Raw genomic sequence first — 26628 nt, 5'->3', positions numbered from 1 at the left:
AATTCATTTAATAAATCACTCATGATTTTACAGATTGATACGATCGATCCCTGTCCTCGGTTTGATACCCGATCGATGCAATAATGTTTAATTTTATGTAAAAAGAAATAATAATTTCAATAAACCATGTTAAACATTCGTAAAGATACTTTAAATCCTCTACTACCATCATCCTATCAGACATCAAGACCACCATAATGGAAATTCGTAATTATATTGCTAAAATTCGGGAAAAATTCCAAAATTCATTAAATAAATTGTAATATATATACTGATTGATTAGGTCGACTAAGGTCCTTGGTTCGATCCGTGGCCGATACAAAAAAAATTAAATATAAGATCAATTTAACATTATAGTAACAGGTTCGAGGAAGTAAACACCACAAGTTATTTAACAAACATAATATTTATTACATAATCTCTATTCTACTACAGGATCACTTACGAAAGCTAGCAAATTTATAATCAATCATTTAGTTCTGCATCGGTGTGAAATGACTAATTCTTAGCTCCAATCGGTTTATACTAGACAGAGTCCAACCAGAACCTTTACTGACATAGTTCTCCTCTTCTTGACAGAGTTTCCGGACACCGTGTTTAACAGTTTGCTTCACATCGTTAGAACTGTAAATTACTGCAACCGATGTCATGAATGCACACTTTTTCACTTTGTCATCGAACGGATATGGCTTTCCATATAGACAGTCCAACCACAAGTTATATTTTAATGGACCGTTTGTTGCTACGTCATCAGTAAGCTGATTGATTATGTCCTGTCTGATATCATCAAGAAAAGTACAAATGTCCTTCGACTCACCGAACGTATTTAGATAATAGTAGTCCTTCAATGTTCCACGAAACGCAGTCTGCGCCAAGTAGAAGCCATTATCGTTCACTTGTAATGCTCCGAACACAGTCTTAGGTTTATTTTCATGTTCAGACGTCATAGCAATCGGTTGCTGCACATCTGTTTTTTGCTTGTACGCTCACGAGCCTTCAATCTAAAGCGAGGAGTCGAAATGTCTGCAGGTAGTTCAGCAGTAGGCGCACGGACTTCACCTTTACAGTTTTTCGCATGTCGGCGCAAACTATCGATTCGAGTAAACCATTCATGACAATCATCACATCGAAACTTTATACGAGAAGGATTCTTTTTGCATTTGCTCCGCTCATGTCTTCGTGCATCATGGAAAAATGCGAACGACGTATCACAGTAGCTGCAAGGATACCGTGCTGATGTAGACGAACCTTTCAGACCCGATCCAGATATGGACGTTGCAACAGTAGTACCATTTCTAGGCATACTCTTATGAATATCGATGCATCACTGTTGCACCGAAACCTTTACTTTTTGTCGCACAGCAGGACCTTTACATGTCTTCATGTGCGTTTTCATATTATCTTTTCTGGCAAACTGCTTATGCCATTTCTCACAAACAAACATTTTACGATATAGGTTCTTGGCACAGTCTCTCTTCTCATGCCGTCGAGCATTGCTGCTGTTTGAGAAAAATCTTGTCACAGTTACAGCACCGACGTTAGTTAGTTTTTGTCGATTTGGCATCCATTGAAGTCTCCATCGAGGGCGAAACGAAGTTCGTCGAGTTTTCCAAACAGCCAACACTACCGGAATTAAAGTCTCTTCTGCTGGTGGTATCGCGTCTGATGAAGTCTCCTCCAGTGTTGTCGCCGTGGTTGTCAACGGAATCTGCTTCTTCTCCGTCGTAGCTGTCATCAAGGTTCCCGTAGACGATGGTACAACCTCCATCGAGTTCGTCGTTAAAGTCGGTAAAGATGCCATCGAGTTCGCAAGAACAGGTAATTACGTGATTAATGCACCAGAATAAACAAACTAGGTGATCCTTACACCGCTGACATCAGTAACAAACTGAGCGTCCTGCTGTCTAGGACTCGCTTATATACATGCACCGTATGGAATAATACGCTAGTCAAATCAAGAACCCTTTACAATAATACTAGAGTCAAAACAACATTAAAAATAGAAGGACCATCAACGAAAAGGCAGCACATTTGGAAGCACCGACAACGAAAAGACAGTACATTTGGAAGCACCGACAACGAAAAGGCAGCACATTTTGGAAGCACCGACAACGAAAAGGCAGCACATTTGGAAGCACCGACAACGAAAAGGCATCACATTTGGAAGCACCGACAACGAAAAGACAGCACATTTGGAAGCACCGACAACGAAAAGGCAGCACATTTGGAAGCACCGACAACGAAAAGGCAGCACATTTGGAAGCACCGACAACGAAAAGACAGCACATTTGGAAGCACCGACAACGAAAAGGCAGCACATTTTGAAGCACCGACAACGAAAAGGCAGCACATTTGGAAGCACCGACAACGAAAAGGCAGAACATTTGGAAGCACCGACAACGAAAAAGCAGCACAATTGGAAGCACCGACAACGAAAAGGCAGAACATTTGGAAGCACCGACAACGAAAAGGCTGCACATTTTGAAGCACCGACATCGAAAAGGCAGCACATTTGGAAGCACCGACAACGAAAAGGCAGCACATTTGGAAGCACCGACAACGAAAAGGCAGCACATTTGGAAGCACCGACAACGAAAAGGCAGCACCATCATCAAAAAGGCCGCACATTTGTCATTGGTTCCAATATTCATTGGCTCCAATATTCATTGGCTCCTTTATTCATTGGTTCCATCAGTCTATTGATTACATCAGTCTAGTGACTCCATCAGTCATTGGCTCCTACAGTCATTGGCTCAAACTGATTTTTGTCTCACCAACTCCAAATATATTTGGCTAGAATTCTACGAGTCTAAAAGACTATGAGTCCACAAGGTCACGAGTCTTAAAGGATCGAGCTGGTTACAAGTTATACATAGCTACGAGACTGCATGGCTAAAATACCGCGTGGCTACGAAACTACATATCTTTGAAGCTACAAGAATACAAGTCTACTCGGCTTCAACTACTCCAGCAACATTATGTTATTATACTGCATGACTACTTGTTTACGTAGCTACAATTCTACGAGGTTACTTGGCTCCATAGCTACAATTATACGAGGTCCCAAGACATCATATCTACGCGACAACGAGCCATGAGGTAACGTGACTACACGACTATGTATCTTCAAGTTTACGAGGCTGCGAGGCTACAGAGCTTCGAAGCTTCTAGAACATAAGTTTACGAGACTGCGAGGATACAGGACTACAAGTGTACACAAGTACTTGACTACGAAGCTACATGTCTACAAGGCTCCAATTGCGGCATCTGTCTTCGTCTGAATTTTCTCTTTGGCTTCAACTGCTACAAGAGCATTATGTTATAATAGTACAAGGCTACTTCACAACGAAGCTACAAGTCTACATGGCACCAATTGCGGCATCTGTTTTCGACTGAATTTTCTCTTTGGCTCCAACTGCTACAGCACAATTATGTTATAATATTACAAGGCTACTTGGTTACGAAGCTACACATCTACAAGGCTCCAATTATTGCATCTGTCTTCGTCGGCATTTTCTCTTTTGCTCCACTGCTCCAACAGCATTATGTTATATGATTCCATGGATACTTTGTTACGTAGCTACAGGTCTACGAGGTTCCAATACATCGTGTTTACGAAGCTTCCAGAACACAAGGTTACGAGACTGCGAGGCTACAGGACTACGAAGCTTCCAGGACACGAGGCTACATGGCTAAAAGACTACATGACTCTAACTGATTACAATAGCACCATTCAGTGGTGAGAGGTTATCTAATGCAAAGCAAATTGATGCAAATAGTTCTGGCTGTCATCAACAGATGTAGCTACGTGTTTCTTGCAGGTAAATATTAATTAGTTATTTTATGTGGGATGCGGGATGCTCACTAACGATCGCAAAAGAAGGAGGGCTTCGCTAGACATCAAGGAGAAGGAAGTTCGTCTTACATGTTAATGCTTCGCTGATGCCTCATGGCATATTATTTGACTGAGTAATGGTTGTTTATTTCTTTAATTCCACCTGGTAAAATTATTGTTAGTGTCAATTTATTAGCAGAAATTCACTAATTAAATGTAACTCTGAATAAAATGACATGACTCATTAAGTAAATATCCTTAATGCAGAGACCGATTTCTCACAAATAATCAGCAGCACCCGGAGAAAATCATTAGATGGTTAGCCAGGAATAACCAGAAGCACTTGGAGAAAACCATCAAATTATTAACAAGAATAATCAGGAGCACACGGAGAAAACGTAATGCCAAGAATAATCGGGAGCACACGGAGAAAACCATACACATATTGAAAAGAATATTCATGAGCAAACATAATGATAAGAATAATCGGGAGCACACGGAGAAAACCACCACACGTTTTCTTTGATATCATAAAATTACAGGAAAACATATTTTATAAAAAGCAAATAAATAATAAAAATTTTTAAAAAATACAAAAATACAAAAAATTCTGGCTTGTATTAGAACTCTATATTTTGCTCAACAATGAGAAGTTCACAAGCAAGCAGAATCTGTTTATGTATTTTTGTATTTTTTAAAATTTTTTATTATTTATTTGCTATTTATAAAATATTTTTTCCTGTAATTTTATGATATCAAAGAAAACGTGTGGTGGTTTTCTCCGTGTGCTCCCGATTATTCTTGTTATTATGTTTCCTCATGAATATTCTTTTCAATATGTGTATGGTTTTCTCCGTGTGCTTCCGATTATTCTTGTCATTACGTTTTCTCCGTGTGCTCCTGATTATTCTTGTTAATAATTTGATGGTTTTCTCCAAGTGCATCTGGTTATTCCTGGCTAGACATCTAATGATTTTCTCCGAGTGCTGCTGATTATTTGTGAGAAATCGATCTCTGCATTAAGGATATTTACTTAATGAGTCATGTCATTTTATTCAGAGTTACATTTAATTAGTGAATTTCTGCTAATAAATTGACACTAACAATAATTTTACCAGGTGGAATTAAAGAAATAAACAACCATTACTCAGTCAAATAATATGCCATGAGGCATCAGCGAAGCATTAACATGTAAGACGAACTTCCTTCTCCTTGATGTCTAGCGAAGCCCTCCTTCTATTGCGATCGTTAGTGAGCATCCCACATCCCACATAAAATAACTAATTAATATTTACCTGCAAGAAACACGTGGCTACATCTGTTGATGACAGCCAGAACTATTTGCATCAATTTGCTTTGAATTAGATAACCTCTCACCACTGAATGGTGCTATTGAAATCAGTTAGAGTCATGTAGTCTTGTAGCCATGTAGCCTCGTGTCCTGGAAGCTTCGTAGTCCTGTATCCTCGCAGTCTCGTAAACTTATGTTCTAGAAGCTTCGTAGCTCTGTAGCCTCGCAGCCTCGTAAACTTGAAGATACGTAGTCGTGTAGTCTCGTAACCTCATGGCTCGTTGTCGCGTAGTCATGATGTCTTGGGACCTCGTATAGTTGTAGCTATGTAGCCAAGTAGCCTCGTAGACTTGTAGCTACGTAAAAAAGTAGTCATGCAGTATAATAACATAATGCTGCTGGAGTAGTTGGAGCCGAGTAGACTTGTATTCTTGTAGCATCAAAGACATGTAGTTTCGTAGCCACGCGGTATTTTAGCCATGCAGTCTCGTAGCTATGTATAACTCATAACCAGCTAGATCCTTTAAGACTCGTAGCCTTGTGGCCTCATAGTCTCTTAGACTCGTAGAATTCTAGCCAAATATATTTGGAGTTGGTGAGACAAAAGACAGTTGGAGCCAATGACTGTAGGAGCCAATGACTGATGGAGTCACTAGACTGATGGAATCAATAGACTGATGGAACCAATGAATAATGGAGCCAATGAATATTGGAGCAAATGAATATTGGAACTAATGACAAATGTGCAGCCATTTGATGATGGTGCTTCCAAATAGGCTGCCTTTTCGTTGTCGGTGCTTCCAAATGTGCTGCCTTTTCGTTGTCGGTGCTTCCAAATGTGCTGCCTTTTCGTTGTCGGTGCTTCCAAATGTGCTGCCTTTTCGATGTCGGTGCTTCCAAATGTGCTGCCTTTTCGTTGATGGTCCTTCTATTTTTAATGTTGTTTTGACTCTAGTATTATTGTAAAGGGTTCTTGATTTGACTAGCGTATTATTCCATACGGTGCATGTATATAAGCGAGTCCTAGACAGCAGGACGCTCAGTTTGTTACTGACGTCGGCGGTGTAAGGATCACCTAGTTTGTTTCTTCTGGTGCATTAATCACGTAATTTCCTGTTCTTGCGAACTCGATGGCATCTTTACCGACTTTAACGACGAACTCGATGGAGGTTGTACCATCGTCTACGGGAACCTTGACGACAGCTACGACGGAGAAGGAGCAGATTCCGTTGACAACCACGGCGACAACACTGGAGGAGACTTCATCAGACGCGATACCACCAGCAGAATGACTTTAATGCCGGTAGCGTTGGCTGTGCAGGAAAACTCGACGAACTTCGTTTCGCCCTCGATGGAGACTTCAATGGATGCCGAATCGACAACAACTAACGAACATCGGTGCTGTTACTGTGACAAGATTTTCTTAAACAGCAGCAATGCTCGACGGCATGAGAAGAGAGAATGTGCCAAGAACCTATATCGTAAAATGTTTGTTTGTGAGAAATGTTATAAGCAGTTTGCCAGAAAAAATAATATGAAAACGCACATGAAAACATGTAAAGGTCCTGCTGTGCGGCTGAAAGTAAAGGTTTCGGTGCAACAGCGATGCATCGATGTTCATAAGAGTATGCCTGGAAATGGTACTACTGTTGCAACGTCCATATCTAGATCGGGTCTGAAAGGTTCGTCTACATCAGCACGGTATCCTTGCAGCTACTGTGATACGTCGTTCGCATTTTTCCATGATGCACGAAGACATGAGCGGAGCAAATGCAAAAAGAATCCTTCTCGTATAAAGTTTCGATGTGATGATTGTCATGAATGGTTTACTCGAATCGATAGTTTGCGCCGACATGCGAAAAACTGTAAAGGTGAAGTCCGTGCGCCTACTGCTGAACTACCTGCAGACATTTCGACTCCTCGCTTTAGATTGAAGTCTCGTGAGCGTACAAGCAAAAAACAGATGTGCAGCAACCGATTGCTATGACGTCTGAACATGAAAATAAACCTAAGACTGTGTTCGGAGCATTACAAGTGAACGATAATGGCCTCTACTTGGCGCAGACTGCGTTTCGTGGAACATCGAAGGACTACTATTATCTAAATACGTTCGGTGAGTCGAAGGACATTTGTACTTTTCTTGATGATATCAGACAGGACATAATCAATCAGCTTACTGATGACGTAGCAACAAACAGTCCATTAAAATATAACTTGTAGTTGGACTGTCTATATGGAAAGCCATTTCCGTTCGATGACAAAGTGAAAAAGTGTGCATTCATGACATCGGCTGCAGTAATTTACAGTTCTAACGATGTGAAGCAAACTGTTAAACACGGTAGTAGTATAGGTTGGCCGGTCCGGAAACAGGCGCCAGGCGGTGGATTGAAGATTGTCGGTCCGCCATCTTGGATTGTGACGTCACGGCGGCCATCTTGAATGGTTGTGACCTTGACCTTTGACCTTGACCTTGAATTTGATCCTCAAAAATCGCCAAAATCCGCCAAAATTGGGCAAAATTTGCCCAAAATTCCTCAAAAATCGCCAAAATTTCCATTTCTGTGGAATAAAGTTCCGCCAAAAAAACTCAAAAAATTCCACAAATTAAAATTTTCTCTTTTCGAGGGAAAAATTTCCCGTTTCGAGGGAAAAATTCCCGTTTTTAGTCCTTAAAAATCCCAGCGGCTGAAAATACCTAAAACTGGCTTAAGCATCCTTAACTCAAGCCTCAGTTAAGCCATTTCTAGGAATAAGGATACCATTACCACCATCTTGGATTATGTCGTCACCGTTGCAATTTTCGTTACAGTCGCCAACTTTAACTTTTTTATTTACTATCCGATTTTAATAAAAAAAAATTAAAATTTATTAAAAAAAATTCAAATAATAAAAATTTAATAAAATTATTTAAAAAGCATACTTTTTCGAAACGGAGCTCGGAGTCCTCGGTTCGCACCCGACGAGTGCAAAAAAATAAAAATGACGACCAATCCTTCCCTCGTGGTGGGTGCTGGCAGACTGACTCCCACCACTTTTTATCATCATCTAGTATGACATCTTTGGCGCCATCTTGTCTTCGATGCTGGAATCCATCATCATTGTATCGTCGGCTAGAGTGCGCCGATGACATGTTAGTTTACTTCGTATCCGCTAGAGTGCAGTAATCATTTATTACTGTGACACCCGCCATCTTGTCATTTGGCCGCCATCTTGAAAATCCGTAATTATTTAGCTAGAAATTCGGGAAAAGTTCCAAAATTCATTAAATAAATCACTCAATAATTTACATATTGATTCGATCGATTCCCGTCCTCGGTTCGATACCCGATCGTTGCAATAATGTTTAATCTTATGTAAAAAAAAATAATTTAAATAAACCATGTTCAACATTCGTAAAGAGACTCTAAATCCTCTACGACCACCATCTTATCAGACATCAAGACCACCATATTGTAAATGTGTAATTTTAATGCTAGAGATCCGGGAAAAAGTTCAGAAAACATTAAATAAATTTCCGATCAATATACTGATTCATTAGATCGACTAAGGTCCTTGGTACGATCTAGGATGATGCAAAATAATTAAATATAACATCAATTTAACATAATAGTAACAGGTTCGAGGAATTAAACACCGCAAGTTCTTTTACAAACATAATATTTATTACATAATTTCTATTCTACTACAGGATCACTTACGAAAGCCAGCAATCTTATAATCATTTAGTTCCGCAGCGGTGTGAAATGACTAATTCTTAGCTCCAATCGGTTTGTACTAGACAGAGTCCAGCCAGAACCTTTACAGACATAGTCCACCTCTTCTTGACAGAGTTTCTGGATACCGTTTTTAACAGTTTGCTTCACATCGTTAGAACTGTAAATTACTCTAGCCGATGTCTTGAATGCACACTTCTTCACTTTGTCATCGAACGGATATGGCTTTCCATATATACAGTCCAACCACAAGTTATATTTCAAAGGTCCGTTTGTTGCTACATCATCAGTAAGCTGATTGATTATCTTCTGTCTGATATCGTCAAGAAAATTACAAATGTCCTTCGACTCACCGAACGTATTTAGATAATAGTAGTCTTTCAACGTTCCACGAAATGCAGACTGCGCCAAGTAGAAGCCATTATCGTTCACTTGTAATGCTCCGAACACAGTCTTAGGTTTAGTTCCATGTTCAGACGTCATAACAATCGGTTGCTGGGCATCTGTTTTTTTGGTTGTACGCTTTCGTGTCTCCAATCTAAAGCGAGGAGTCGAAATGTCGGCAGGTAGTTCAGCAGTAGGAGCACAGACTCCACCTTTACATTTTTTCGCATGATGTCGCAAACTGTCAATTCGAGTAAACCATTTATGACACTCGTCACATCGAAACTTCATGCGAGTAGGATTCTTCGTGCATTTGATCCGCTCATGTCTTCGTGCATCATGGGAAAATGCGAACGACGTATCTCATTAGCTGCAAGGATACCGTGGTGATGAAGACGATCCTTTCAGACCCGATCCAGATACAGGCGTTGCAACAGTAGTACCATTTCCAGGCATTCTCTTATGCACATCGATGCATCGTTGTTGCGACGAAACATTTACTTTCTGCCGCACAGCAGGACCTTTGCATGCCTTCATGTGCGTTTTCATATTATCTTTTCTTGCAAACTGCTTATTACATTTCTCACAAACAAACATTTTACGATATAGGTTCTTGACACATTCGCTCCTCTCGTTTCGCCGAGCATTGCTGTTGTTTGAGAAAATCTTGTCACAGTAACAGCACCGATGTTCGATAGTTGTCAAATCAGCATCCATTGAAGTCTCCATCGAGGTCGTATCGTCGATCGTCGTGGTTTCCTGCACATCCAGCTCAGTAGTCATTAAGCTATCTTCTGCTGGTGGTATCACATCTGTTGAAATCTCCTCCAATGTTGACGTTGTCGTCGTTGCCAGGCTTGTACTAGAACTCTATCTTTGCTCAACAATGAGAAGTTCACAAGCCAGAATTTTATGTATTTTTTGTTTTTATTTTTAATTTTTTATTAATTTATTTTTATTTTTAAATATTTTTTTTCTGTAATTTTATGATATCAAAGAAAATATGTGTCGTTTTTCTCCGTGTGCTCCTGATTATTCTTGCCAATATTATGATGGTTTTCTCCGTGTGCTCCTGATTATTCTTATCAATATTTTGATGGTTAATCCGTGTGCTTGCGATCATTCCTGCGGTTTCGGTCAAAGGTCAAAGTCACACCAGTGGCGTAGCGTGGGTGGGGCGGAGGGGGCGGCCCGCCCCGGGCGGCAGCCCGCGGGGGCGGGTCGCCGGTGAAGCGGGTTGAGATCTGATCTATGATTCATTCATTACATGTGTCACACACACTATAATGTTCCATTTTTATCTAAAATTTTGCGCACCAACAATTTTTTAATATTTACTTAAAAGAAAAACTGCGAAATCACTGACAGAGCTCTTTATAACGTTTGTTTGTTTACTTACGAGCGGCAACATCGCATCACGCCGCGCCGCCCGGCGCGCGAGCCGAGTTGAGCGGCACTCCTTATTATGTTAATTACTCATACAAAATCTTTTGTTTCACGCGTCGGCCCGTGTCGATGCCTCTCTTTCGCACTCATTGAATTTAGTACTACGCATTGTTATTACTACTTATAAAAAATAGCTATATAATAATACTAAAAAAATACTTTAACAATTCCCCCGAAAAATTATAATTTGATCATATACTTCGGAGCTCCGAAAATTAAATATAATTACCAAAAAGGCATTAAAAATATATAAGAACATAACTCCGCTATACTATCAAACTTGACTATATTGTCGATTGAACAAGAATTGGCTGCTAATATTGATTTTGACAAAGTTATTTCTGACTTCGCTGCTCATAAGGCCCGTAGAATCCGCTTGTAAAACCGCTCATCCTATTTTAACTTCAATAAAAGGTACCTCATTGCATGTGAAATTTAATTTTAATTAAGCACCTATAGAATGGGGGCGACAAAATGGGTTTCCCGCCCCAGGCGCCGAGATGGCACGCTACGCCACTGAGTCACACCCATCCAAGATGGCAGCCGTGACGTCGCAATCCAAGATGGCGGACCGTGAGAAATCTGAGAAGCACTAGCAGGAAGGACCAACTTCCTTCTCCTTGAAGACTATCGATGCCATTCTTCTTATGCGATCGATAGTGAACAACCCGCATCCCGCATAAAATAAATAAATATTATTTTACCTGCAAGCAAAACGTGACGTCATCTGATGTTGAAAAGCGGAACTGCTTGCAGCAAGTACCTTTGCATGAAATAAATTAACTCTCACCACTGAATAGTGCTATTGTAGTCAGTTACAGACATAAAGTTTCGTAGCCATGCAGCCAATTAGTCATGCATTCTCGTAACCATGCGTTCTGGAAGCTTCGTAGTCCTATAGCCTCGCGATGACGTAACCTTGAAGACTTGCAATCGCATAGTCTCGTAACCTCGTGGCTCGTAGTCTCGTAGTCATGATGTATTGGAGCCTCGTAGACTTGAAGCTACGTAAGCAAGTAGCTTTGTAATCTTATAACATAATGCTGATGGTGTAGATGTAGCAAAAGAGAAAATTCCATCGAAGACAGATGTGTCAATTGGAGCCTTGTAGACGAGTAGCTTCGTAGTCAAGAACTCATGCAGACTTGTATTCCTGTATCCACGCAGTCACGTAAACTCGTTTTCTAGAGGCTTCGTAGCTCTGTAGCCTCGCAGTCTCGTAAACATGAAGATTCATAGTCATGTAATCTCGTAACCTCATGGCTCGAAGTCGCGTTGTCATGAAGTTTTAGGACCTCGTAGAATTGAAGCTACGTATCCAAGTATCCTCGTAGACTTGAAGCTACGTAAGTAAGTGGCCTTGTAATCTTATAACATAATGCTGGTGGTGCAGTTGGAGCAAAAGAGAAAATTCTGACGAAAACAGATGCTGTAATTGTAACCTTGTAGACGAGTAGCTTCGTAGTCAAGTACTCATGCAGACTGGTAGTCCTGTATCCTCGCAGTCACGTAAACCTGTGTACTAGAGGCTTCGTAGCTCTGTAGCCTCGCAGTCTCGTAAACTTGAAGATTCGTAGTCACGTAGTCTCGTAACCTCATGGCTCGTAGTCGCGTAGCCAGGATGTCTTGGGACCTCGTAGAATTGTAGCCTCGCAGTCTCGTAACTATGCGTTCTGGAAGCTTCGTAGTCCTATAGCCTCGCGATCACATAACCTAGAAGACTCGCAATCGCATAGACTCGTAACCTCATGGCTCGTAGTCTCGTAGTCATGATGCATTGGAGGCTCGTAGACTTGAAGCTATGTAAGCAAGAGGCCTTGTAATCTTATAACATAATGCTGATGGAGCAGTTGAAGCAAAAGAGAAAATTCCGTCGAAGACAGATGCGGTAACTGGAGTCATGTAGACGAGTACCTTCGTAGTCAAGTACACTTGCAGACTTGTAGTCCTGTATCCTCGCAGTCATGTAAACCTGTGTACTAGAAACTTCGTAGCTCTGTAGCCTCGCAAGCCATGTATAACTCGTAACCAGCTAGATCATTTTAGACTCGTAGCCATGTGGTCTCATAGTCTCTTAGACTCGAAGAATTCTAGCCTAATATATATTGGAGCCAAAAGACTTTTGGGACCAAAAGACTGTAGTTGTCAATGACTGATGGAGCCAATGAATATTGGAGTCAATGAATATTGGAGCCATTGAATATTGGAGCCAATGAATATTGGAACCAATGAATATTGCTGTCAATGATTATTGGAGCCAATGAATATTGTAGCCAATGACTATTGGAGCCAATGACTATCGGAGCCAAAAGACTGTTGGAGCCAAAAGGTTGATGGAACCTTTTGGAGCAATTCGAGCCAATTGATATTGGAGCTCATGGATATTGGAGTCAATGAATATTGGAGCCAATCAATATTGGAGCCAATGAATATTGGAGCCAATGAATATTGGAGTCAATGACAAATTAATGTGCTTCCTTTTCGTTGGCGGTGCTGCCTTTTCTTTGTCGGTGCTTCCAAATGTGCTTCCTTTTCGTTGGCGGTGCTGCCTTTTTTCGTTGTCGGTGCTTCCAAATGTGCTTCCTTTTCGTTGGCGGTGCTGCCTTTTTTCGTTGTCGGTGCTTCCAAATGTGCTTCCTTTTCGTTGGCGGTGCGGCCTTTTCGTTGATGGTGCGGCATTTTCGTTGATGGTGCTTCCTTTTCGTTGTCGGTGCTTCCAAATGTGCTTTTTTTTTTCTTTGGCTGTGCTGCCTTTTCGTTGTCGGTGCTTCTAAATGTGCTGCCTTTTCGTTGTCGGTGCTGCCTTTTCGTTGTCGGTGCTTCAAAATGTGCTGCCTTTCCGTTGTCGGTGCTTCCAAATGTGCTGCCTTTTCGTTGTCGGTGCTTCCAAATGTGCTGCGTTTTCGTTGTCGGTGCTTCCAAATGTGCTGCCTTTTCGTTGATGGTCCTTCTATTTTTAATGTTGTTTTGACTCTAGTATTATTGTAAATGATTCTTGATTTGACTAGCGTATTATTCCATCCGGTGCATGTATATAAGCAAGTTCTAGACAACAGGTCGCTCAGTTTGTTACTGTCGTCGACGGTGTAAGGATCACCTAGATTTCTTCATCTGGTGCATAAGTCGCGTAATTACCTGTTCTTGAGAACTCGATGGCATCTTTACCGACTTTAACGCCGAACTCGATGGACGTTGTACCATCGTCTACGGGAAACTTGACGTCAGCGACGACAATGGTGGAGCAGATCTCGTTGGCAACGACGACGACGTCAACATTGGAGGAGATTTCAACAGATGTGATACCACCAGCAGAAGATAGCTTAATGACTACTGAGCTGGATGTGCAGGAAACCACGACGATCGACGATACGACCTCGATGGAGACTTCAATGGATGCTGATTTGACAACTATCGAACATCGGTGCTGTTACTGTGACAAGATTTTCTCAAACAACAGCAATGCTCGGCGACACGAGAGGAGCGAATGTGTCAAGAACCTATATCGTAAAATGTTTGTTTGTGAGAAATGTCATAAGCAGTTTGCCAGAAAAGATAATATGAAAAAGCACATGAAGGCATGCAAAGGTCCTGCTGTGCGGCAGAAAGTAAAGGTTTCGTCGCAACAACGATGCATCGATGTGCATAAGAGAATGCCTGGAAATGGTACTACTGTTGCAACGCCTGTATCTGGATCGGGTCTGGAAGGATCGTCTTCATCACCACGGTATCCTTGCTGCTACTGTGATACGTCGTTCGCATTTTCCCATGATGCACGAAGACATGAGCGGAGCAAATGCACGAAGAATCCTTCTCGCATGAAGTTTCGATGTGATGAGTGCCTTAAATGGTTTACTCGAATTGACAGTTTGCGACATCATGCGAAAAAATGTAAAGGTGGAGTCTGTGCTCCTACTGCTGAAATACCTGCCGACATTTCGAATCCTCGTTTTAGATTGGAGACACGAAATCATTTAACCAAAAAAACAGATGCCCATCAACCGATTGTTATGACGTCTGAACATGGAACTAAACCTAAGACTGTGTTCGGAGCATTACAAGTGAACGATAATGGCTTCTACTTGGCGCAGTCTGCATTTCGTGGAACGTTGAAAGACTACTATTATCTAAATACGTTCGGTGAGTCGAAGGACATTTGTAATTTTCTTGACGATATCAGACAGAAGATAATCAATCAGCTTACTGATGATGTAGCAAAAAACGGACCTTTGGAATATACCTTGTGGTTGGACTGTATATATGGAAAGCCATATCCGTTCGATTACAAAGTGAAGAAGTGTGCATTCAAGACTTCGGCTGCAGTAATTTACAGTTCTAACGATGTGAAGCAAACTGTTAAAAATGGTATCCAGAAACTCTGTCAAGAAGAGGTGGAAGTAGTATAGGAATGACGGTCCGGAAACTGGGTTCTGGGTGTGGAGCTGGAGCCGGTGGCCGCAATATTGGATTGTGACGTCACGGCGGCCATCTTGGATGGTTGTGACCTTGACCTTTGACCTTGACCTTGACCCCGGCGGCCATTTTGGATCCGCCATCTTGGATCCGCCATTTAGGATGACGTCATTGTGTTCTCGAAAATTCCGGCGATGTGTTTTCCGCCATTTTGAATGATGACGTCACCGTTGCAATTTCCGTTATGGTCGCCATCTTTAACTTTTTTATTTATTATCCGATTTTAATGAAAATTTTTTTAAAAAATATAAAAAATTCATTTAAGAAAATTTTAATAAAAAATATTTAAAAAACAAACATTTACGCCACGGAGTTTGGAGTCCTCGGTTCGAACCTGGCGAGGGCAAAAAAAATAAAAATGGCGACCGATCCTTCCCCCGTGGTGGGTGCTAGCAGACTGACCCCCACCACTTTTACCAATGCATATACGAACTTACACCCCCCCCCCTCCACCCCCTCCACCTTCCTAAAAAAATTATTTTTCTCGCACACGACGACCAACCCCTCCCCCACCACCCCTTTTTTTATTTATTATTATTTTTTATCGTAATAGCCACCCTCCCCCACCACTACTCTAGTTTTTTCCCTTCCCTCCCTCACCTTACCGTCATTCCCACCCCTACCCTCCTCCTCACCCCTATTCTACCTTTTAAAGTATAAATACCGGCCGCAGGACCCGGGAGCCGTCAGTTTTGCAGTCGCTCCTATCCTGAAGGAAAGACGATGTTTGCTTGTTGTGCGAGCGGAGCAAAGATCTTGTCAGCCATCATAGCATATGGTAAAGTGCGCACGCTTGCGGCACTGGATAAGGAGACGGAGTTACCTTATCTACCAAAGGAGTTTCTCCTTGTCTACGTCCCTCACGAGATAAGATACGTCTACGAGTTCCTGCCGGTGTACCTACAGCTAGACCCAGACATCCAAGACTGTCTACCATGCACCGAGTGCGACAGAGGAAGCTCCAGCGTCCCCGACACACCGCACATGAAGTCATGGTGCAAGAAGCGGCGAGATGCGCGGCGGCGGCAGCCTAGATCCTGAGCGCCGTGCCACAGTCGGCATCTAGGTACCACTCCAGGAATTCTGCAGAGCCAGCATCTTAGCCACGTCACTCCAGCCTCGTCGTATGCGTAACTGTGAGTAATGACAATATGACACTCTTTCTTGTCAACGTCCAGTGTCTTACGTCCCAAAAGGGGCCTGTAGTGAAGCAACTGTCCGTGACGTCCGTCATTGGCGGTGAAGAAACCAGGACTAGCGAATACATCTTTAAACCACCGTGTGACTGGACTAAGCTAGACAGATTCTCTCAACGCGAGAACCGACGTCTGACCTATGAAGTGAACGGACTCTCGTGGAATGAAGGTGATGTGGACTATGAACAACTTACATCCGTGCTACGTGATCTCGTCGAGCCGGAAGACGACGTTGTTTACGTCCGTGGTAATGAACAGAAACGTATTGTGAGTGATTTGTGCAGTGGCAATGTAATTGACCTACGTAAACAAGGCAACTGTCCTGGCTTCAAAACACTGTTAAAAATGTACGGAAACCAAATTGAAAAGTGTGATAAATTCTATAATGGTTTCCACTGTGCACATTGTAATAGCCAGTTACTGAAACTGTGGCTCTATGAGCATCCTTATTACTACAGTGATGTTTAATTTTTTTTACTCCTTTTTGTAATTGAAAATGTTTCCAATGTCATCGACTGATGAAATTATGTAAATAAAAAAAATTATTACCAATGTATTTGTTTTATTCTTTTCACCTTTATTTCATTGTATTTTTTTGTAAAGTATATTTATTATACTCTTTCGAAAAAAAAAATTAAAATATAATAATCATTTTAACATTATTTTCAGCAATGTAATTTAAAGCATAAATTATATAAAAAAATAAGCAATTTAAAAAACAAGGGTATTAGTAGTATAGAAATAAAACTCAAAGTTCAAAAATTTTACAGATATATTTTCGTTAACATATACAATTAAATATATATCCATATTTTATTTGACATGTGTGAGAGTGTAGATTCGCAGGTCTCTCTCTCTCTCTTCCCAGCAGACCATTCTCGTCCCGCCGTCTCTCTCTCTCCATCTCACCAGCTCTCTCTCTCCTCCTCACGCTGAATCTCTCTCTCCATCCCAGCAACTGCACACCTGCTAAATACTTAAACAGAATATGAGTCATTTTAAACAAAAAGCTTGCATCGCAGCTCTCTGTGTTCGGAACGGGCTTGAGACCGACACCGCTAAACAGGCTGGTCACGCACAAGCCCCTTGCCTCCATATGCAATATACGTCACATATGTAGTCAAGTACTTATGAACAACGTCTCTATTTAGCCGTGGCCCATTACAACGATGCAAGCCTACCAGAAAGATCTACCATATTGACACAAAGCACGTGCTTAAACTATCATATGTCACATACAAACGCTGAAATTGACCAGTAACAACGATGTATCAACGCCGAAATCTTGCATGCCAACGACTGTGGAAACCAGCGACGTAACAGTCCAGCGTTGACACACAACGCCGAAATCTTGCATGCCAACGACTGCGGAACCCAGTGACGTAACAGTCCAGCGTTGACACCATCGACATGACCCCATCGATGTAAGGAGCTTAACGTCATGACCCCATCGATGATAGGAGCCCACCGTAGTGACCCCATCATTAGGACACCATCGATGTTAGGAGCCCATCGTCTTGACACCATCGGCGTAAGGAGCCCATCGATGCATAAAAAAACTCATCGGTGTAAAAAAAAAACGCATCGGTGTAAAAAACGCATCAGTGTAAAACGCATTGGTGTAAAAAAACGCATCAGTGTAAAACGCATTGGTGTAAAAAAACACATCAGTGTAAAAAAAAAATGTATTGCACCAAAATCAACATAGGTGCATGAAACCAACCAACCAAAAAAACGTAGCATCGCAAACAACGAGGATGCAAAACACCACCACTCCATCCTAACCAACCAACCAAAAAAACGTAGCATCGCAAACAACGAGGATGCAGAAAACCACCACTTCCATCCCAACCAACCAACCAAGAAAATGCTTGCACCACAAATCAACGCAGGTGCATAAAACCACCACTTCCAACCCAACCAACCAACAAAAAAACGTAGCACCACAAAACAACGAGGATGCAAAACACCACCACTGCCATCCCAACCAACCAACCAAGAAAATGCTTGCACCACAAAAACATCGTAGGTGCATAAAACCACCACAGCCATCCCAACCAACCAACCAAGAGAGCGCAGCACCACAAATCAACGTAGGTGCATAAAACCACCACTTCCAACCCAACCAACCAACCAAAAAACGTAGCACCACAAAACAACGAGGATGCAAAACACCGCCACTTCCATCCCAACCAACCAACCAAAAAGCGCAGCATCACAAAAACATCGTAGGTGAATAAAACCACCACAGCCATCCCAACCAACCAACCAAAAAGCGCAGCATCACAAAACAACGAGGATGCAAAACACCACCACTTCCATCCCAACCAACCAACCAAGAGAGCACAGCACCACAAAAACATCGTAGGTGCAGAAAACCACCACTTCCATCCCAACCAACCAACCAAAAAACGTAGCACCACAAAACAACGAGGATGCAAAACACCACCACTTCCATCCCAACCAACCAACCAAAAAATGTAGCACCACAAAACAACGAGGATGCAAAACACCACCACTTCCATCCCAACCAACCAACCAAGAAAAAACGTAGCACCACAAAACAACGTAGGTGCATAAAACCACCACTTCCATCCCAACCAACCAACCAAAAAAAATGCAGCACCACAAATCAACGAGGATGCAAAACACCACCACTTCCAACCCAACCAACCAACCAAAAAAACGTAGCATCGCAAACAACGAGGATGCAAAACACCACCACTTCCATCCCAACCATCCAACCAAATAAGCACCACGAATATTGTGGGTGCATGAACAAAACAAAACGCACCACGAAACAGCGTGGGTGCAAAAAATTAAGGTAAAAAAGCACCAGAAAACCATAAAAATGTAGGAGCAAAAAAAAATCAATGAAAAAGATAGCACCACGAAACAGTGTGTGTGGGTGCATGAACAAAACAAGGAAAAATAGCACCAGAAAACCAAAAAGTCTAGGTGCAAAAAAATTTAAAAAAAAAGAGCACCACGAAACAGTGTGGGTGCAACACAATTACAACGAGCGGACTCAGGAAACCAACGATGAAAAATCCAACGGTGAAGGCTATGTACAACATCATCAACAGGTACATGAGTGGCTAGCAAGTGGCAAACACCGGCTCTGTGCTCGCACATTCCGGTTCAGATTCCCGTCAAGGTCATTTTCTTGGCTCCCACAGCAGCCTGGGACCCCGACAGAGAATCCTGTGCGAAACGTACGAGCACAGACGCAAGTTTCAACATTTCATGTTATAAGGTTTTTTATGTGGAGAAAAAAATTCATTAAAAACCATTCAGTCTTTATAGCATTCTCTTTCTTTCGCGTATGTATATATTTCTATTCAGGCCATATATCCGTACGGTAATGTATGAATTCCATCGTCGCATATTATGCGTTTATCGTCGTGCCATTTTAGTGCTAATTTATTTGAGCATTCTGTATACAAGACCATATTATGTGAACGTATGGACCGGACGTTTGCGCGCTTCTCCGTGTGCTTCTCCAGGACCTCGAGAAAATCTTCAAACGATATTTTATTTCTCACCACGCATTTCTGTATACCTTTGGCCCTTTTTGTGATATTACTATTGTATTTGTAGGTGTACAGCTTTGCCCTTAGGCCGACGAACTCCTCCATTGCCACTCCACTGCACTCGTCTTTGAACTTGCCTACTACCTTCTTGTTCGTAGGTGAGTAGCAGGGGTGGTCAATGGGATAGCTGCTGGTGTCAAACTCGTCCAGGAGCGCAGCGTCGTCGGCAAGGTCCTGGTAGAAGTCGCGCGTCTTGATCTCGTATATGAAGCTGTCCGTGTCCATGTACGCCAGCGTGATGTCATCCTTATATTTTTCTTTCATTATGTCGTAATGGAACCCATACATTAACGTCTTGGACAAGTCCAGGACCGCGAACCCCGCATATATTGGGCGGTCAAGAAAGATGGTTTCTTGTTGTAGTCTCACCAGCGTCAGAGACTCATCAAGGATGGTGCGGTCCTGGAACGCTGGCTTTGCCACAACTTTACGTAGCCTGCCTTCACTACAGACAAGTTCCATACGCTGCCGACGAAATTTGTTCTCACAGAGTTTTCCAAAAGAAGAGTTGTTGGCAAGCTTGAAGAATTCTTTTTCAAAGTCGTTTGTAGCTGCCTGTCGTTTCAACGTATTTTTCGTAATAAATGGCTCCATCCAGGCAGGCTGCTTGAATTCAAGGACTCTGTGCACCTTCTTCAGTCTCAGTCCGTGCTGGATGGCCTGTTTCAGGTTTCTAAAATGAATTATATAATTTTCTTTGGATTCCAGTGTTGTGATTAATTTAGTTTGACGCGATCCGGGCGGGCACTGGCTGACGGGCAGGAACGGTAGATCTTTGTGGTCCTCGTGGAGGGCAGACGGATACTCCACATCAACTTCAAGGATGTAGCCCGTCTGCCCCTCGTCAGGTATCGACATCACGTCGATATCAGCGCCCACCCACTTGAAGCCGCTGACTGGAAGAGGCAACGACATGGCCCACCCATACAGATTGTTGGCGTCCAGGTACGTAACATGAGTTGATGGTTGGCTGGGATCGTAGGTATGGGGCAGGCAGATGTTGTTCGCCTTGCAGTGTCTCTTTATCACTTGCGCGACCCCACCCCTGATCCCAGCTTCGACAAACATGTACATATCGTAATCTATCATCAACTCAAGTCGTACCCCCGTCTGCCTCAACATTGCGTCGAACGCGAACCCTGGTGCGCTGACGTAATGGCTGCAGTCAAGGCCGTACGTCTGCAGGTACAGCCGACGAAAGTTTTCAAACACGTCAGTCAACAGCAGCACGTCTGTCTTGAGGTAGACGTCGCTGTAGTCGCCCAGGGTCACGCAGCCGAATGTTTCCCACACTGCCTTTGCATGTTCGTAATCATCATTAGTTATGTGCGAGTCATTCAATATATTATAAAAGTTATCTTGTGGTGGCAGTTGTGGCTCGTCCAGTTTCTCCCAGCTGGAAACATAATCGTAGGGGAAAACACCTTTTCTCGTGACGAGGGCCATTTCGTCACGAGTAAAAAATTTCATGGTGTCCGTGAATTGGTCGGCTGGCAGGTACGAGGCAAGGGACGCCAAACTGTGAGCCATGAACCTGAAACTATCGACAAACTGTACGGAGAATTTGTTGCCCAGACTTTTCGAGAAGGTAATCATTTTTTCCTGCGTGTGGGGGATGATGAATATTTCTTTATTGTCGTAGCCCAGTTTCTTGATGATGAACTTCTCATCATAGGCCAGATTGTGGAAGTAAACCACGAGTTTCTTGGGCCTCCTGCGCAGAAGATTGCAGCTGTTGCAGGCGGCGCCAAGGTACTTCCCACTGAAGTGGTCGTGGTCTCGGACCTTGTAATTACCCATGGTAAATACCGCATTGCAGTAGCAGCACTGATGGGCTGCGGCGAAGCTGGCATACTCCTGTGCCGTCAGCGTCGTCATTGGCAGGCTTGTCTCGTATATGTCCTTAACCTTTTTACCAATGTCAACAATGGTCTCCACGAATTTTGTCTCAGCATCGGGACCCCTGTACAGAATCGGCTCTTGTGGCAGCGAGGAAGTGAGCGTGGCTGGGATCACGCTATTGTCGACTTTTACATAGATACAATAGCTGTATGCCTCGTGTTTTTGGTACGCATGAGTGCTTGACTGCTGGGGGTCCTGCTGGCATGTCTGTACGGGCACGAGCATGGCCTCAAAGTCTGCGTATGCAACAATGGGCATCTTCGACATGTGGTGATAGTTTTTAAACTCCAGGACTGGGGGCTGGCCGTTCTTGTCTGGCTTCGGCATCTCGACGCGCACGGGAGCATGGGTTTTGCAGAATTTTCTGTGCGCGTCGAGACACTGCTGCCCTGACAGTCCTGATTCACGTGGCAAATCATGATAATAGGTGAAGCATCTCTTGCAGACATGGATTTTGTGGTCATGGGATGTGATCTGAGGCCGGACGAGTCTTGAGAAATTTTTTATATAGCTGAAATGAGAGTTGTTTTCGCTCGTCAGCATGAGGAGGTCGAAATGATTACGTTTTTCCTCCTTCCCCACACGCACCGGCGCGATCTTGTTGTCTTCGTCAATGCTGTAGACGTTGACGGAAACATCGAGATTGTTCCGTTCGAATACTTTGATTTGGTGGAGGGGGGTAGGGAACTCGAGTCCTGAAAAATCAAATTTATTTTCCAAGTCGTGGTACCGCTTGTCAACTCGCCGCGGATTCTCCCCCTCCACGTACCGCGCCAGTATGGCCCACGTGAAGCACTCGTTATCTTCCAGGTTCTTGGGGTTTATGCACGCTTCACGGTTCTTGATGGCGGCAGGCAGGTCAATGTAGGAGGAGACTCGAAGAGGGACAAGCTTGTTGAAGCGGAGCTGGATTCGCTTCACAACAGACAGAGTCCACCCGGATCCCTTGCTGACGTAGTCCTCCTCCTCCTTGCATATTTTCAGGATACTGTCATCAATTGCTTCCTCGATTTCGCTTACCTCATATATGGGAATATTTTTTGTCTTGAATGCTCTCTTGTCGACACCTTCATCGAAGGGAGCAGGCTTTGCATAGTCGCACTCGAGCCAGATATTAAATTTTACTGGGCCATTTTCATTGACTTCTTTGGTTATCTGATTCACGAGGTTATTCTTCATTTGGACCATGTAAGTACAAATATCTTTTGTCGCACCATTATTTTCTGCAACATACGTCTTTAAATTTCTGCGGAACGCAGTCTCCGCCTCAACGAACCCGAACCCAGTACCGCCTGCCTCCAAGTCTACCTGAGCCTGGTCAGGCGCTTGCGCCTCCAAGTCTACTCGAGCCTGGTCGGGCACACTCGCCACGTATTGCGGACGAGTGCTGGGGCCGGGCTGTTGCAGGCCAGAGGTCGCGTCTACGCGCTGCCTCTTAGGAGCCAGGCCCTTGCACGTCTTGCTGTGCACAAACAGCGTATCTTTACGCGTAAATTCTCCCTGGCACTGTACGCATGTAAATGAAATGCGGCCGGGATTGAATTGGCACTGGCTCTTTTCGTGGCGTCTGGCATGGTGGCTATGTTCAAATTGCTGCCCGCAGTGAATGCACCTCAAGCCTGTGCTGTGCTCGACGGTGCCCTCACACGTTCGCATATGTCGGGCCAAACTGTCCTTGCGGCTTATTGTCACGCCGCAAGTATGGCACTGGTTGTTAACAGTGCGGCCAGGATTACCTGCACACACTTTCTCGTGCCGTCTGGCATTACGAGTAGCAGTAAAAAATTTGCCACAGAAAGCACACCCAAGCCCTGGTGGTGTTGGTGCACATACCTGTGCTGGCCCCGATGTCGAGGGCTGGAGGGCTCCGGAGGCCGGCTGGCAGGCTCCCGAGGTCGAGGGCTGGCCGGCTGCCACGGGAACACCAGACGCGGTCCTCTTCATGATGTAGTCTGTAACACCAACGGAAAAATTATAGCAACTAGAACATAATAATTATCACACACACATACACACATACAAACACACACCAACGTGCACACACAATTTCAAGCATAAATGCACACACACACACACACACAAATAAACGTGCATAAATACAACCACGAGCGCACACACACACACGTGCATAAATACAACCACACACACACACGCGCGCAAACACATGTGCGCACAAAAACACACACACACATACACACCAACGTGCACACACAATTTCAAGCATAAATGCACACACACACACACACACGGGCACACACACACACACACACACACACACTCACGCGCGCGCGCGCGCAAACACATGCGCGCACATAAACACATGCACACAAACAAAATACACTTGCATAAAGACAGCTACACGCACACAGAAACAACTACACACGCATGAAAAAAAATTAAATTCAACTCACCAGAAGAACACAGGAACGACTCTGTGTGTACTGCACGCACGCACAACGAGGAGGGCTGGAACGCCGCACAGCACACAGGAACCTGTAACACAGAAAAGAGACCACCTGGCTTAGCACTCGAAATTTTTTTTTTCAAGACAGCGCAAAGACACTGACGTCAAAATTTTATGTTTTATGTACTGACCGGAATCGAAGAGGAACGGTGCAGGACTCCAGAGGGCAGACAGGCGTTCTCCAAGCGGATCACACTGGGAAGTAGCTCGACGCAAGGAGAAGCACTGAATACCTGCAACACATACAATATTTTTTTTACGAAATGTACTACAATAGTAATTTACTCGTTTTTTTATTTATGTGAAAATATATTTCTGTATTTAGTTGTGATTAGATATTCTGTATTTTATTAAGTATAAAAAAATTTCTATTTTTTTTATGAAACAAAATATTTTTTTCTATTTGATTATGAAACAAATTTATTTTTCTATTTGATTATGATAGCAAGTGCGCGTGCATCGGTTTTTTTTTTGGGCCAGGCGAGGGGGCAGGCAGGACGACTTGAGCGCTCCATGCGGCGGTGCGCGGTAACTAGCCAGACGTAAGCCGCACGGCGCGGCGGAAACATCGCTCCGTGCACCACGGGTGAAGGGATAAAGCAGGGAGGGGGGAGGGCACGCTCTGCGCGCGCTGCCCCCCGTCGGTAGGACACGGGTGTGCACGGCTTCCATCTTGTCGCAAGCTAAGTCGTTCATGCATGAATAATAACTAACATGTATGCCAGGCGAAACAAAAATATTATTTCAAGATGTAATATACTGCAACTGATGGCTCTAATAATTTCGACTAGACAAAAAAATTGTAATAATCACGACTGTAAAATATTAATACTGAACCTAACGCAGACGTAACATCTAAAACAATTCCACTCGCACACGTAATCTAGGCAGTACCAATCTTGGACGTGAAAAAATATACTCGAAAAGTAAGAGACGGAAATTGTATTAATTTCTGAAACTTATTTTTTTTTGGAAAACAGACGGTTACTATGCCTCGTGCGTACGCCTTGCTTCTTTTTTATTATTATTTCTACTCTCTCTCTCTGCCGGCCGGCTGGCCGGGGAGCCGGCGGGCGCCGCGTCAGCCGTGCGCGCTCGCTCGGGTGTTATCACCACGTCACGTACTAGCTGGCTCAGCAGCGGCCTTCACCCAGTGGTCAGCTGTTAGGCTTGCTGACTGAGTGAAGGACGTAGCGAAGGCGTACACACACGCGAAACCGCAATGTAAAAGATTAAAAAAAATTACAGTTCAAAAAAATTTCAAAGTTGAAAACATTCCGAAAAATTTTCAAAGTTGAAAACGTTCGGAAAAATTTACAAAGTTGAAAACGTTCGGAAAAATTTCAAAGTTAAAAACGTTCGGAAAAATTTCAAAGTTAAAATTTACGGAAAATTTTCAAAGTTGAAAACGTTCGGAAAAAATTTCAAAGTTAAAATTTACGAAAAAATTTCAAAGTTGAAAACGTTCGGAAAAAATTTTAAAGTTAAAATTTACGTCAAAATTTTCAAAGTTAAAATTTACGGAGAAGTTGTACTTACCAAGCTGCTGGAGTTGTAGAGACGGAAAGAGATGCAACGAAGCTCAAACAGGAACATGCGGTGACGGCGGCAAGACCAAAAGTGAAGCCCCCGACGTCTCACACGCCATTTTATAGGTAAATTCCCCCCTTGGTCACAGGCACTAGCCAATCAGGCCCTGCGAAAACTGCAGCATGGTCAGGACGATTTTTTTGCATTCAGGGGAAGGGATGAGGGAAATGTGGGAGGAGCGAATGTTGCGGGAATCAGGAGGGAGGCTGACAATCCCCGCCTAGGGCCGACGGCACGGTGGGGACATCCACTGGCCAATCAGATTCACTCAGCTCCTGGCGGCTGGAAGATTCACCACGTGAATCGCCATGCTCCAAAGGAAATAATTACCAACTTATTGAAAATTTATATATTATGACACTTTATAGATTAGGTTATTTTCATCACTTTCATATTTTAATAACCGGCTGTAAAATATCATTTTTTTTTTAAATTTTATGATTACCTTTTCAATCCCTCATTATTATTTTTTAAACGGAAGGATAAATAAATAAAACACATTACAATAGTTTTTTTAATTTTTTTATTACTTCAAAACATCTAGCAAGGCAGAGAGTACAGAACACAGGGCGGTACGAATGGTTTTTACAGAATCAAATTCGTAAAAGTCCGTAGCATTATCACTGTAGATCTGCGGCGTATCGACGCTCAATCCACGTCTCTTGATGCTGCGGCGCCGAGTTGCCGGTTCGAGTCTGGAAGAGGGTCGACGTCGAGTCCTAGTCTTGAGTTCAGGTCTGGACA

General features: G+C 43.1%; 1 protein-coding gene across 1 annotated transcript; it reads right to left on the bottom strand.

The window, feature by feature from the left end:
- Window positions 1-16169: 16169 nt before the first annotated feature.
- LOC134542297 (uncharacterized) lies at window positions 16170-25888 on the bottom strand. Its single transcript, XM_063386446.1, has 7 exons — window positions 25834-25888; window positions 24426-24527; window positions 24242-24323; window positions 21738-23782; window positions 21067-21224; window positions 19898-20139; window positions 16170-16222 (listed from the first exon to the last, which is right to left on the bottom strand). The coding sequence occupies exons 4-7, from the start codon at window positions 23772-23774 to the stop codon at window positions 16170-16172; spliced, it is 2490 nt and encodes an 829-aa protein (XP_063242516.1). The 5' UTR covers window positions 23775-23782; window positions 24242-24323; window positions 24426-24527; window positions 25834-25888.
- Between the last annotated feature and the right edge of the window lie 740 nt (window positions 25889-26628).

The sequence above is a fragment of the Bacillus rossius genome (assembly GCF_032445375.1).
Source record: "Bacillus rossius redtenbacheri isolate Brsri chromosome 4 unlocalized genomic scaffold, Brsri_v3 Brsri_v3_scf4_2, whole genome shotgun sequence".
Classification (NCBI taxonomy): Eukaryota; Metazoa; Arthropoda; class Insecta; order Phasmatodea; family Bacillidae; genus Bacillus; species Bacillus rossius.
Note: the sequence above shows the minus strand (reverse complement) of the source record. Positions and strands in the feature narration are given on the sequence as shown.